Source organism: Rhinatrema bivittatum, chromosome 8 (genome assembly GCF_901001135.1).
Source record: "Rhinatrema bivittatum chromosome 8, aRhiBiv1.1, whole genome shotgun sequence".
Classification (NCBI taxonomy): domain Eukaryota; kingdom Metazoa; phylum Chordata; class Amphibia; order Gymnophiona; family Rhinatrematidae; genus Rhinatrema; species Rhinatrema bivittatum.
In genome coordinates this window covers 96,097,842-96,113,200 of record NC_042622.1, presented here as the reverse complement: position 1 = coordinate 96,113,200, position 15,359 = coordinate 96,097,842, and the positions used below count along the sequence as shown (strand labels likewise).

The 15,359-nt window shown below is 47.4% G+C and overlaps 2 protein-coding genes across 6 annotated transcripts in view; both read right to left on the bottom strand.

The window, feature by feature from the left end:
• The window catches only part of CARD9 (caspase recruitment domain family member 9), a 61,372-nt gene extending 59,912 nt beyond the window's left edge, over positions 1-1,460 (bottom strand). Inside the window, exon 1 of one of the 4 annotated variants that reach the window (XM_029613147.1) lies at positions 1,015-1,460. In XM_029613147.1, the coding sequence (XP_029469007.1) occupies positions 1,015-1,022 (8 nt within the window). In that variant the 5' untranslated portion in view covers positions 1,023-1,460. The remainder of the gene's footprint in view (positions 1-1,014) is intronic. The other 3 variants (XM_029613146.1, XM_029613145.1, XM_029613144.1) reach the window with 3 other exon arrangements.
• Positions 1,461-8,387: 6,927 nt separating this feature from the next.
• SNAPC4 (small nuclear RNA activating complex polypeptide 4) overlaps positions 8,388-15,359 on the bottom strand; it is a 164,753-nt gene continuing 157,781 nt past the window's right edge. For both annotated transcript variants that reach the window (XM_029611957.1, XM_029611958.1), the window contains exon 24: positions 8,388-9,445. The gene's annotated coding sequence lies outside the window, so the exon portion shown is untranslated. The remainder of the gene's footprint in view (positions 9,446-15,359) is intronic.

Below are 15,359 nucleotides of genomic sequence, written 5' to 3'. Positions count from 1 at the left end.
ATTAAACAACAGCACAGAACACGATGTGCAGAATTCTCACTCCCTGTGCTCTCGCCTCAGGCTTCCACAGTGCCAAGAAATGGCGCAACTGAATCCACACGGACGATATTTGCAGAGGGAAAATATAGTTTGGCTTCCTGAGGTAAAAATAGCATTTAATACCACTTTTACTGTTTCAAATAGTATCCACAAGAATAGGGTGTACACTTTCTTTGACAGCCTTATCATTAGGCAGTCACTACCCACAAAGTTGCAGACAGGGGGGCCATTGCTGTTTTATTTCCCTCCAAACTCTTTGATAAACAGCCTGGCTAGGTAGGCTGTTTTATAATACAATAATGCCTCTTGTTTAATGTAATCCCCCAATAATGGTGCCTTGGTTAGAAAAGTAACCTTCAGCACAGGATCAAACATTAATAAATCACTGCTATCAGCACAGTTAATCTCGTGTCACTTATGTGCCACATTCAACCACACTCCATTGATATGATCTGCAGACAGGGCATCGCGTATTTCTTTTTTCAAAGCAATGAAAAAAGCGTAGTTGCCTCTTCCCCTGACTACTCGCGTTCCTTCATAAGCAGAATAATTACTACCTAAGCAGCCTCAGGGACTGCATGTGCTTTGTTGTCGGTCACCCCCATAGCACTGAGCACAGGGCCGGGCGTTACGGGCTTAGATCAATTGCAGGGTCCGCGCCAGGAGTCAATGACAGCCCCTGCCTGGCTTTTTGGCTTAAACTGAGGGCCTCTACAACTCGAGGATCAACATCCAGCCCCAGTGCGGAGGATAAAACTGACAGGAACAAGGCGTCCCTTCATACAGGGATCGAAAACAGTTGCTGGCATTCTTCCGATGAAAAGTATGCCAACTTCCCTGCGGGAGGATTAAACCTACCGTTAAACAAACAAACAAACAAAGGCATCAGATTCCGCAAACTGCCTTTGGCTGTGTGTGGAATCTGATGCCTTTGTTTGTTATATATATATTCTAGGCTCCACCGTAGCTACTCACCTGTCCATGGCCGAATCCTTCCTACGAGCAGCGCATGCTTCTCTCCTTGCAGATGTGAGGGGAAGGCGCCTGGCACAGACGGTTCCAACGCGCAGCGTGGGCTGAGTCCGGAAATCCGGGCACTTCCTTCTATGCACAGCGAGGAGAGTTCGCTGCTGCTGGAAGGCAAGGCTGAGAAAACCGGATGCACGAACTCAGGGCACGTGAAAAAGGAAGCGAAAGGACGGGAAAACTGCAGAGAAATGACTTTGCCGTGGAGGGTGGCTCGGCAGAGCCTGCCAGGAGTTAAGAGACAAAGATCACTTTCCTACCGCTTAATATGCCCACGGGGCAAAGGGGGACTGAAAATACTCACAAAACAATACATTGGAAAATCTTTTCCAGCTAAATCTACTACAGTAGTCTAGTTCTTGTCATATAGGATTGGATGCTGATGAAACAAAAAGTTGCGAAACGATTCGTTACGGGATGAGGCTGCTTCGGGCTGTTACATTACAAGTTCCAAAGGCTAAATCAAGCCAGATGAGTAAATACTGAAAGTAACTTCATTTTGTAATCAGAGCTTAATGTGCTAATACCCATGTCAAATGCTGATATTTGATTTAGTGTAACATATGAGACCTTATTTATTTAAACATTTTACCTTCCGCTGATCCACAAAACGCAGCGGATAACTAAACAAAGACACATAACAGTAAATCGCAAAAACTTAAAATCAATAATAAAAGCAAAGCAATTTAAATATACATCATGTGAAACAAGAAGACATTGTAGGAGAAAACATACGTAATTAAACAATCAAATTCAACATTAAACACGCAAAGTTACATGCTGCATAATTTGAATTAAAAGCTCACGAGTAGTAGGTTGGTTGCAAAATATAATAGAATTCCTCAAAACATTGCATACATTAAGCAAAAGGACAGGATACCATTGAAAAGGTACCGAAGGGAGAATCACATTTCAACAGCAAGTGTGGGCCCCCTGCTGAGGCACAAATAGGAGAAAGGCTACAGCACAAACCTAAGGAGTTTTTGAACGATGTGGCGAGCAGCAGGGAGCTTGGAAGGCACTGGTGGTATGGAGCTGTGGGTTCTGCAGTGCTGCCAAGGAAACCCAGATTAGGAGGGTGGCTCTTGGAGCTTCCAACCCTGCCGCCATCTCTTCAGAGCTACAGTACAGGATGCATTGGACATTATCTCTTAAGGCTTTGGTGGTGCAGAAATTCTCATTATTACAACCCAGATACCAAATCTGTTCTTGGATTTGGGTCTCCAGAGGTGGTTGTTTTATTCATACTATGAATCTGCCCTGTTGTGTGAAAGGAGAGAAAAAGGAAGAATAGAGTAAGAAGGCATGTGAGCAGAGGTGTACTAAAGGAGGGAGGGGGGGGGGCAGTCCACCCAGGGTGGCAACTTGGGGGAGGGGTGCCATTGCCACCGGCAGGAAGGTCCTGCAGCATCGTGGAACAGTGATATGGTGGGGGAAACACCACCAGCAAAAGCAAGGACCTGCAGTGGCAGAAGCCTTATTAGTTTTAATTACTGGGTGTTATTTGATGTCTGCTGTTTTGAAATATTTTATTGATGTTTAGGAAATTTTTTAAAATTTGTACACCAGCTTCTAATTATTGATTATTATTCTATTCATCAGCTGTTTTGAAATGTATAGTTTTCAATATGCTTGTACTATTCTGATTAATTTATATTTCTTGATTGTATTGTTTTGAGGAATAGTGATTTTCTGCTTTTCCATTGTTGCACTGCATACAGAATCTGGCTTGTGGTTTCCAGTTCAGTTTGTGTGTGTGAGTGTGTGAGTGTGTGAGAGAGAGAGCGAGAATGCATATGTGTTAGCATGTGACACAGCAGAAGCGTGTGTGAGAGAAATAGAGGAAGCATGTGTTTGTGAGACACTGAGGAAGTGTGTATTTGTGTACATTTTCATTGGTGCATCAATTCCTGGTCAACCTCAGCCGGCTCCAGGAAACAGCTCAGAAGATGTAAATCATTACTGTACTTTCAGCACAATGTAAATAATTGCTCTTCTTGCCGTTGAGTTACTTATGCTTTGTTCTTCCTCTTCCCCCAGTTCCAGCACCCCTGTTTTATTGTAACTTCTGCTTCTCTCCGCTTTGTTAATATCTAAGATTATTGTACCCCGTTCCATGTAAACCGACATGATATGATTGTATCGTGAATGCCGGTATAGAAAAGCACCAATACATACATCATACACACATATGCTCCATCTCTCCCTAAGCGTGTGTGTGTGTGAGAGAGAGAGCATATTGTGTGTGTGTGTGTGTGTGTGTGTGCTCCCAGTCTACAACAATCTTAGGCTGACATATGAAGAGCAGAAGATTTTTAAAATCCTTATTAGTTTTAATTATTGGGTGTTATTTGTCTGTTTTGAAATATTTTATCAATGTTTAGGAAATTTTAAAATTATATATGGGGGGGGGGGGCTAAAGCAGTATCCACCCCAGGTGCCAAATACTCTAGGTACACCTCTCCCCCTCTCTATTCCAGCTCCACTCAGTGATTTGAAATGTCTGATGTGGCCCTTCTCTTGAAATGCTTGTGGATCTCTACTCTAAAGGAATTAAAGTACAACCCCCTCACTTGCAACAAGCAAACAACCCTGCAGATTATCAGCTTTTAAAATACAAAAAAAATTTCTATCATAGCTTTATTTACATAAAAAAAACCCCTACAAATCAATATATGAACAAGTGAAAGTGAAGTGATTGCATAGTGCACAATAGGAGAATCGGAATTTTGCATTTTTTACTCTGGTCAAGTTAGACTATAAATCAAGGACCTTCCCCCCCCCCCCCCCCAAAAAAAGTGTTTCAGCCCATCCCCATTTGCTTCTGTTCTAGAAAATATTCCACTGCGCAAAAAATGCCCAGTGTTTTATGCAAATAGGGCCCTCTATCCTGTGCAGACTGCTGAAATAGGGTCATTATTACCGAAGGAACTACAGCTTATCCAGAAAGTGTGAATCATCATGAGAATATTTTGCCTCATGTCTTGAGCATGAATACATAAAAACTGTAAATAAGCAAGTAAATGCCAGCTAAGACAGGACAGTGCTGTATGTTATACCAATGCATTCATTAGTGCTGTGAATCCAACTAGTGAGGGCAAAACCATTCCTCTGAAAACTAAGCTAAGAAGCCAGAGCAACTAATTAGACCCAGGTGGCAACTGTGCATATGTGCGTTTGCGCAGGCAGCTAAGGCAGTGGATAGAGGGGGCCTTGAGGAAAGGCTGGTTTTTGGTGCCCCTTCCCGGTTCACATGTTCACAGATTGATTCAAAAGGGCAACTTGGCAACCAGGGCTGTCAGTCTCCTTTCTCACCCCTAGTGCTGGTTTTGGTGGAATAACAAAAGAGAGACAAGAAATTGGCCAAGTCGATCATTGAAAGAATGATTATGTTTTAAAGATCTCAACCTTTTTTTTTTTTTTTTTAACAAAGCAATTACAGGAATTCCAGTGCCCTAGACAAGCTAAGAGGTCACATGATCTGGCCTTTGGCTGAAGCTCCCTTATAGGAATCAGTTTGATTAAAAAATGTTTTACATTCCATCGACTATAGTCAGCACCTACTGTAATAGCAGTAGGTGCTGACTATACTGCATGTTTACTGCAGTATAGTCAGCATGTTTATTTATTTAGACATTTTATATACCATCGTTCCATGTAAAGATCACAACAGTTTACAAAAGTAACATTCATAGCTACCAATCAACACATAATGACAGATTACAGAGGTAGTATTCATGAACAGGCATCAACGTCTCTCACTCAAACTGTTCTAATACATTTGACTCAAGGTCTAAGACATGGTCGAGAAATATAGAAAATTAAAATAATAATATAAAAAATTTCACATTTTAGTCATTATGTTGTATAGGTTCTTACTTTCTCTCGTTAAATTTATTCTTGGTGCTTCAATTAGTATCTCTTGACCTTCTTGTTATTGTAGCTCTACATTCTAATGTTTTAAGTTAGGTTATATGCATTTTTGAATAGCCATTTTTTAGCTCACATTTAAATCTCTATCTAGTATCAAACATAGCATCTCAGGAAGGGAATTCCATAGCTTTAGACCTGCTATGGAAAACACAAGCTCTCTCCTACTTGCGTCAGGTTTGTGCTCTGTATTGTGGGAATGGTCAATAGTCCTTTATTTTGAGATCTTAGGGGTAGATTTTAAATACTTGCGCGATCGCGTACTTTTGTTCTCGCACCAGACGCGAACAAAAGTACGCTGGATTTTATGAGATACGCGCGTAGCCGCGCGTATCTCATAAAATCCAGGGTCGGCGCGCGCAAGGGGGTGCACATTTGTGCAACCTGCACGCGCTGAGCCCAGCGCGCGCTGCCTGTTCCCTCCGAGGCTGCTCCGATTTCGGAGCGGCCTCGGAGGGAACTTTCCTTCGCCCTCCCCCCACCTTCCCCTCCCTAACCCACCCACCCCCCGGCCCTATCTAAACCCCCCCCTTAACTTTGCGTGCGTCGCCGGCAGCCCTGCTCCGTCCTCCGGTCCCGGGGGCTGGTTCGGAGGCCTCGACCACGCCCCCGGGCCGGCACCACGCCCCCAGGCCCGCCCCCGAAACACCGCGTCGTTTCGGGAATGCTCCCGGACATGCCCCCTCCCGCCCCTTTTCAAAAGCCCCGGGACGTACGCGCGCCGGCGGCCTATGCAAAATAGGCGCGCGAGGGCCCTGCACGCGTAAATCCGGAAGGATTTACGCACGCGGGCCTTTTAAAATCCGCCCCTTAGTGTTCACTGAGATGTGTATGGTTGTACTGTCACACATATGATACCGGTATTACTGGAATTAATGATTTTGAATATTAGCATGAATACTTTAACTTGTATTCGGGCTTATACTGGCAGTCAGTGCACAGAGATCAGCAAGAGTATAATGTGATCAAATTTCCTTGTTCCTAATAAAAGTCCTGTTGAGGCATTTTGTAATAATTGTAACGGTTTTAATAGACATGCGGGAAGACCAAGTAATAAGGAGTTATAGTAGTCTAGGTTTGAGAAAATTAGAGTGTGCAATACAGTATGAAAGTCCTTGAAAGTTAATAAAGGTTTCAACCGATGTAATATGCACAACTTAGCATAACCTGTAGTAACTCATTTATTGATGTGCTTTTTCTTCGTTAGGTTCTCGTCTAGCTGGAGACCTAGATCCCGTACTTGATTTGAGGGAGTAATTTGGAAATCACCCAGGTCTAGAACCAGTGGTTTAACTATAGAAGAGTTTTTACTTAACCAAATGATTTCAGTTTTTTTAGGGTTTAATGTTAATTTAAAGTGCATTAGTTCCTGCTGTATTGCTTTCATATAAGTTGAAAATGTCGATACTATATTTTCAAATGATTGTATATCATCAGCATACAAGAAGGTAATTCCTAATTCCACCAGTAATGTATACAGTGGGATCGTATAGATATTGAAGAGTGTTGCCAAGAGGGCTGAGCCTCGAGGGACACCTGTATCAATGTGGAAGGTATCAGATAGGTGATTGCCCAGTTTGGCTTGGAATTACTGCAGGCAGCTCTGTTTTACTATATAATTCTTCTTTCAGTGTTCCCTGTATGAAACACAGAGTCTTACCCTTAAGGCCTTCTGTTCTTTAATCAAGTGGCTTTATAAACATCACTTCTTTTCAGGGAAGGGAAAGCCAAGAGACAGTGGTGATATCAGATGGGTTTGCCTCTCCCTGTTGGGCCATGCGGGAAGATTACTCCATCAAGACTTCCCCATTCTTCTTGATTTCCTGAGTAGGTGATTCATCACTGCCCCTGTGCTCAGCTCTTTTAAACCTGTAGACTATGCACAGGGGAAGTGGCACACACATGAGAGATAGAGCTGCCCCCATCAGCAACCTGCTGTAATTTCCTTGAAGCCAGATAAACAAACCAGTTTTGTCCCTCCTCCCACCCCAAATACACTTTGTCCATCTTGGTTTTCCTTAAAATAGACAGGAAGGGAATTAATGATTAGTGTGATGGGGATGGGCTGCCACTTGCTAACACACTGATTAGATGTAGGAGGTTTCTATCTTGTCCTGGCTCATTTTCAATATAGGTGTTGTAACCAGGGATGTGCATCCTTGGGCCGGCCATGAGGAGAAGAGTTGGAAGAGCAGATGGGCTCCACTGTGAAGAGAAGGCCGGGTGGCGGCTCGACGACAGAAGACCACGTAGATACTTCACCCTGGAAGCCCACGATCCCCCCGGGAGGAGCCCGTGAGGATCCAGACCACTGGGACTTAGGTGAATTACCTTGGGAAGCAGCACGGCAGTGTGAAGACAATCCGAGATCAGGACTGGAGGCAGACAGAGACATGAGAAGACAAACCAGAGTCAGACCCAGAAGGCAATCCGAAGGGTGGACACAGCGTGAGGCTGGAACCGAGGACTGAAGCAGGAGCAGGACTGGTACAGGAAAGAAGGCAGGATCAGGAGCAGCAGAAGCAGGAACCACAGCGAGAACAGGAACAGGATCCGGAACTGGAGCGGAGTCAGGAGCAGGAACAGCAACTAGCACTCACAAAGCGTCGACCATGTTGCAAGGCAAAGGTTTGTGGGTCAGACGCCGGGTTTAAATCCCCGCCGGTGTCTGACGTCATCGCTGGGGGCTGGCCGCGGTTTCACGCCAGAGCCCCTTTAAAAGAACCTCCCTCGCACGCGCCTATGGGGGGCGGAGCCAGGACTCGGAGCTGTCTCCCTCGTGGAGACGCCGCCGCGGAGAGGCCGAGTAGGCCCAAACGGATCCTGGAGCCTGCGGCAGAGTCCCTCGGGGTTGAAAGAGTTTAGAACTCGGTTGCGAACCTCGCGACCTGGACCGCAACAATAGGAAGCCAGTCAGGGCATGATAGTCACGCCGTTAATCTATTTTTATTTATTTATTTTTTTAACTGAGACTCCAGGAACAGAAACCTCTCCTTTGAGTCTGAACTTTCTCTCCAGGCACTCCTACGTCCCCCATGGTAGCAAGGGGCCTATGAGAGCACACATACATGGTCTCTTTGGCACCAAAGAGACCCTTAGAAGGGCACTGTCTTAGTGCCCTTATTGCTGTATACTTTGCAGCTGTGGCTCGGGGAGGAGATTAAGGAGCGCTGGAGCAGTCATACTCTCCAAGAGGCTGGGGGGTGGGGCCCGAGGAGTCAAAAGCATATGGTCAGTTTTCCCTTCCACAGAGATGGCAATCCTGGAGCTGGCACATAAATTATTTACATTCCTTCCTCTGCTATCAATGCTATGTTCTCTGACTTCTAGAGGAGAAATTGCAAGTCAAGAAACACCAATCAAAGAAAAATAAATACCTCAAGGACACCATGCATGAGAAAATAGAACTATAAAATTTAATCAAACGCTCAGAATCCTCATCCAGGTACAAAAAGTTTAGTTATTACCCAACAGGGGTACAGTGACAAAAATACATAACAGTCAGAAAACAAGAGCACTGAACTAGCCCTCAACTTTGAAACCCAAGTTACAAATATAAATTAAGATTCTGATAAGACAAAAATAAATAGCAACAAGTTAGAATTGTAGGGATTTTAAGGATTTTATGCATTCTATGGCATATATCTTTCATGAAACAGATATGTTCTGAAGTTTAATAGCACTGCTCCTGCTGAGAATAGGTTCCTAGTTTCAGTGTTCAAATGAAAAAAAAAAAGTCTGTTCCTAGGATCTCTGCGTGCCCAGGTTACAAACAAACCTTTGAACCAGTGCAGGTGTATTGAGCAGGTCTGGGTGTCCGCAGTGAACGTCAGAACAAGGCGTGGGGGTAAATGCTAGGAAACAGTGGCCCGGCTCATGCAGCATTCACTAGAGACCTCCCTCCCCCACACCATCCTCTCTACATTTGAAATAAACGTTTAGCTGTATACACAGCCAGGAACAATTTGGGAGGTAGTAGTCACAGATATGACAGATGTGCTTGCTGATCACTACAGACAGGCAGAGCCAATCCTGATTTTAACCCCACTAATTTTCTAAGAGAAACTGGAAGCATATGTCCATATATATAACACAGGCTAAAAGCAAAATTGGCTCAACTCGTTCCTTAGAACAAGGGGCTTATTTGCAACCAACGCTGAGCTCTCCTCCCCCCTTACATTTCTATTCCTTATGACTGTGAGCAGAAAAACTATACAATCTTCGTAACACAATGCTGGTGAAAATACAGATTTTTTTACTCTTTGAAATGCTAAATTAATACTGTTATTATACAGAGATACAGGGATATCCCATTTTCACTGCAACATTCCCATCGCTTTTTGCTTGCGAGATTTGGCAGCTGGAATGGTCTTGCTTGTGTGAAGTTTCTTTAAAATAGGGTTGCCCTCTGATCTCCCTGGCAGAGCACAGATATTATACCCAAAGGTTCCTGTAACGGCACAAAAATCAAAACAAAACAAAAAAGCTCCAAGTTATTCATGGGAATGATTCTTCTTCAAACATGAAACTGAAGTCTCACATTCATCCAATAACAAATGAGACACAGGCAGAGGCAAAACAGTCTCATACTGATGGAAAGCCATTAGAAAGCAGAGTTGCTTACCTGTAACAGGTGTTCTCCCAGGACAAGCAGGATGGTAGTCCTCACAGATGGTTGAATCCCTAGCTACAGGCTGCCCCCGGAAAACACTGGGCCAACAGACACCCAATAACATGCAACAGGCACAAAAACAGGGGTGCTGTTGGCAACAATGTGTCAGACTGAACCTCATACTGGGCCCTAGGTAGGGAGAATTGGGATCTCACACTGGGAATAGGTTGCAGAGGACAGACTGGCCAAAGACTCTGTCCTGTCAACCATCCTTGTCCAGACAGTAATGAACTGCGAAGGTGTGGAGGGAACTCCACGTCGCGGCCTTACAGGGGCTCAAACGGAGGCTGCATGAGCCACGCCAGCACTATGTTGAGGTCCCAGTCCACATCAGGACGACGAAGTGGAGGCTTTAGTAAGCCTCTCATGAAGCGCCCACTAAGGGCTGCACCGAGATCGGAGTGTCACCCACTCCTCGATGGTAGGCACTGATGGCACTCAGATGTACCTGGATTGAGGTAGTCTGTAGCTCAGACTCTGAGAGGCGCCACAGGTAGTCCAAAACCCTAGCACACCAGGACGAGAACCTCTTCCACTTCACTTGGTAGGACTTCCGCGAAGCTACCAGGACTTTCAACATCCAGGCCGTGAGGGCCATCGACCAGAGGTTCGGGTGACGTAGCCTGCCCTGATCCTATGTGATAGGTCAGGCGAGGTGCCTAGGTGGATGGGCTCCTGGATCGACAGGTCCCAGAGGATTGGAAACTAGATCTGTCGCAGCCAATTCGGGGCTATGAGGATTATGGAGCTTCAGTCCTGTTGAAGCTTCATGAGAGTCTTGGCTATGAGTGGAATCGGAGGGTATGCATACAGGAGACCCACACTCCAGGAGTGGATGAAGGCGTCCACGGCGTTTCCCTTCCTGCGCAGGGAGCAGAAGCAGTCCACCTTGTGGTTCTGTGAGGATGCGAAGAGGTCCATATCCAGTTGACCCCACCGGTGGAAGATCTTGTCTGCCACCAAGGGGTTGAGGGACCAGTCCTGGGGGTGGAATGTCCAATTGAGGCGATCCACCACCACATTCTCTGTCCCTGCCAGGTAGATCGCATGCAGGTGTATAGAACGTGACAGGGCCCAGGCCCAGATTTGCGCTGCCTCTTGGCAAAGGAGATAAGAGCCTGTACCCCTCTGTTTGTTCGCGTACCACATGGCCACGTGGTTGTCCATCTGGATCAATACGACCCTGTTGGACAGGCAGTCCTGGAATGCATAGAGCACATACCGCATCGAACGGAGTTCCAGGACGTTTATCTGGCATCTCGCCTCGGGCTTCGACCACACTCCTTGCGTGTGGAGGCTGTTGATATGGGCCCCCCAGCCTAGATTGGAGGCATCCATGGTCAGGATCACCTGAGCAGCTTGGTGCTGAAAAGGAAGTCCCTTGTTCAGGTTGGATTCCTGCGCCCACCAGGCGAGGGAGAGCTGAAGTGGTTTGGTTATTCAGACCAGTGCAGAGAGTTCGAGAGGCTTGGTGCCACTGAGACCACAGAGTCCACTGTGTAACTCTCATAGCCAGGTGGGCCCATTGGGGTGACTTGTACCAATGATGCCATGTGACCCAGCAACTTCAGGAGAGGGCGGACTGAGGCTGTCTGTCGGTGGCGGATGGACCTGACTAAGCCCGACAGGGTGGCTATGCGTTCTCTGAGAAGAAACGCCTTGGCCACCGTGGTGTCCAGATCCACCCTGATGAAACTGAACCGCTGGGACAGCATTAGCTGGGATTTCGGGAAATTGATGAGGAACCCCAGCAATTGGAGAAGCCTTACAGTCACGTTCAGGGACTGAAGGGCTCCTTCCCCTTGAACTCCTGATGAGCCAATCACCCAGATATGGGAACACATGCACCCCTTTCCGGCACAAATGTGCTCCCACCACTGACAGGCACTTTGTGAAGATCTGGGGTGCAGAGACAAGTCCAAAAGGGAAGAACCCTGTACTGGAAATGCCACTGGCCTATGATGAAGCACAGATATTTCCGATGAGGCGGAAAGATGGCAATTTGTGCGTAGGCGTCCAGTAGATCGAGAAAGAAGAGCCAGTCCCCTTGATGCAGAAGCCCGAGAAATGTACCCAAGCATACCATTTTGAACCGCTCTCTCCGGAGAAACTTGTTTAAGGCCCGGAGGCCGAGGATGGGATGGAGGCAGCCTGTTCTCTTTGGTATGAGAAAATACCTGGAGTAGAACCCCCGGCCACGCTGGGTCCAGGGGACAGGTTTCACGGCTTTGGACCGTAGCAGGGCCGAGAGTTCTAACTCAAGGGTTGCATGTTCCATGAGTCTCCAAGCCAGAGAGGGTGGGGAGTCTGGGGGAACATTAATCAGGTTCAGGCGGTAACCCCGTGCTACAATGGATAATACCCATAGGTCGGTGGTAATATGGCTCCAGCTTTTTGTAAATAGGCAGAGTTGGCCCCCCACTGGTGGGTTTGGAAGGTGTGGGCACTGGGGATATGCTGCTGCTCTTTCTGAGCCAGTCAAAAGTCAGCTGCAGGGCTAGGCTGAGGGGCTGTCTGAGCCCAAAGTACCTGTTGGAGAGAGTGGCTCTTTTGGGTAATATCTCAACTGCCTATAAAATTGCTTTCTGGAATCTCTACGTGGTGCCCTATGGGTCGCCGAGGAAAGGTTGGAGGTGGTAATAGACAGCTGGCGCAGGGTCTCATGGTAATCCTTGAGCTGGGCCACTGTGTCCAGGATTTTGTCTCCAAACAGGTTCTCTCCTGTGCAGCCAGTTTATCTTGGACCTCCGGATGAAGGTCAGAGGCTTTCAGCCAAGCCCAGCATCGGGCACTTATGCCCGCCGCTGGGACCCGTACCACTGTCTCGGCTGCCCTCACTTCATGCTTCAAATCCTTTTTGGAGGATGGATTCCAGGCCCTCTTGGAACTGTTATCGTAGGCCCTTGGCAAATTCTTGGACTTGTTTCCAGAGGTTCTGGTCGTACTGATTCATGTACAACTGGTATGCTGCTATTCGGGCGATGAGCATGGCTCCTTAGACACTCTAGCAAAGAAAGCTTTCCAAGACACTATGGTCCTTTCCTGGAGGGGGCGGAGGAGTGAGGGCAGTTCTCTTGGCCTTTTTCTGGGCTGATTCCACTACCACTAACTGGTGCAGCAACTGGCTCTTCTGGAAGCCCAGGGTCTGTTGCACTAGATAGGTGGCATCTGTCTTTCTGTTGACCGGAGCCACGGAACCCGGATGTTCCCAGAGCCGGTAAAGGAAGTCCAGGAGAACCTCATGTACCAGTACTGCCATCACCTCCTTAGGGACGTCCACGAATTGGAGGACCTCCAACATCTTATGGTGGGCATCCTCTTCAGTAAAAAGTTGGAAGGGAATGGTCTCCGCCATTGCCCACACAAAACTCACGAAGGATAAGTCCTCCAGAGGTGAGCACCGTCTCTCATCTGGCAGAGAAGGCTCAGACAGAAGGTCCTCAGAGGCCTCCGAGGAATGCTCAGAGGAGGCATCTCCCCATGGGTTGTAAGGGACCTCCTCCTCACCCCTGAAATGCCTGGATCAAGGAGGGAGGCCAAAACCCAGATTACGGGGCATGGGCACCGATGGTTGGCATCGAGAACACCGGGACCTATGATGGATGCTGGGGCACCAGGAGGCCAGATGGCCCGGCGATGGGATCCGGTGGCACTACCCATGAAGATGGGCACGGAGCTGCATCTTCCTCCTCCGAGGAGCCTGGAATCGGGATCGAGATGGGGGAGGCACCAGTGGTGGACAGGGCACTGGGGGGCCCGCCGGTACGGGCTGCATCGGTAAGGCACCAAGCAGCACGTCCAGCCTTTCCAGCAGAGGCGCCAACATGGATGGCGCTGGTTCAGATGCCGGTATGGGGGCCGGAGGCTGCTTGAGACCCCGAAGTGCATTTGGCACTGCCTGTTGAACCTCGCGGTCCAACTCCTTTCTGAATGCGGGTGTGGACAAGACCGACCCCGGAGTAGGAGGCAGGCTGGGAGTCACTGGAGTGTCCATGGGGGTCCGTGGAGGCTCGGTGCCCAGCACTGATATAGGTGGGGAACACCCAGGGGTCTCAGGTTTGGAGGATGATGCCTCCTCCCCTCGGGGCCTCTTCGGAGCGGGTTTGGCTGAGGCCGATGCTGCTTCGGTGTCTGTGCCGGCACCAGATGGCGACGACCATCAGTGCCAGTGTCTATGCTTCCCACAGTGCTCAGCCCGGTCCTTCTCCGGTGCCAAGGAAGACAATCCAGAAGCCTTTGAATGTCCCGATGCCGGTAAGGGGAACCTCCTGCCCCTTGATCATCGTGGCGGGGCACAGAAGGCGAAGGTCCTGAGTCAGATTGATCCCCGCAACTTGATGTACCCGGTACCAGAGTCGATGGAGCCGATTGTTTGGAACCAAACAAGTGCTCCATCTTGTCCAGGCAGGTGTGTCGGTCTTTGGGAGTCATCTGAGCATAGCTGGGCATGGATATCGTGGGAAGGCCCAAGACACAGGATGCAGACGTCATGTGGGTCTGTGATGGACACAGTCCACGGACACTCAGGGCACTTCCTAAAACCGGTCGCCATTGAAAAAAGGGGATGGCGCGCAGTCGGTGGCCAGCAGTCACCGGGAGGTAGACGCTCGGGAACAGACCGCAACAACGTGAAAAAGTACCTACCGAACGATGGAGGAATCAATTTGCGATGGGGGACCCAGAGGCGGGGAAAAAAAAAATCGAAGAAAAACTTTGAAATTCTTCCGAGAGGGAAAAATTAAAGAAAAGCTCCACCAACCGCAAGGCAACAGCACTGCGGAAAAAGGAGACTGAAGGGGGACCCTATGTGGCTACAGGGTTGGTGGCATGCTGGACATGCTCAGTGTGCCAGTCAAAGTTTCTAGAAACTTTGACAAAAGTATTCCGTGACGGGCTCCATCTGATGATGTCACCCATCTATGAGGATTACCATCCTGCTTGTCCTGGGAGAATCCCTTAGAACAGCAAAGCTGAATAATTCCAGCTACAAAAGGCAGCATGATGGAGGTACCGTATATGTAGGGAGAGGGGAGGTCTCAATCACTGCACAACAGCTGTGCTCATGTTGCAGGTGAACTGGATTCTGACAGGAGCTGCAATCTGGGGAAAGAGCTTATTACGACACCTGGGCTATTGGAAGAATATAAAAACAGAGAAAAGCCACAAGACAAATCCCTACTCCCTCCTCTCCAAAAGTGTATGTGGGACGGGGGAACCCCTAGAAAAGGTGGCAAGCTAACTTAGCATTATATTAATATGGCATTATTTAGCAGAAGGCTTGGAAGTTGCAGAAACTCCTTCAAAGCTCTGGCTGCAGAACTCATAGACCAAATACAGTGTAAAAGCAGAGCACAGGCAGTAGAAGGCACTACTTCCCATTTCCACCAACTGCTAAGGAGAGCAGCAGGCAAGTAAATAAAGAGTGCAGATTGTACAGAATAACAACCGATGATATAACTGCAGAGCAATTCATATTGATACTCTTCTCTTTAAAAAAAAAAAAAAAGCTTTCAATTTTGGGATAGATCTATAAGTTTAATAGAAAAACATTTTTTAGGGTTCTACATTTTTTTTTTTTTTAAACCTGTTTATTGAATGCAGAAAAACATATACATCTGACAAATCCAACAGACATTTCCACCTCGAAAAAAACAAGAGAGAACCCATATATATCAATGCCAAATTAAGGTCA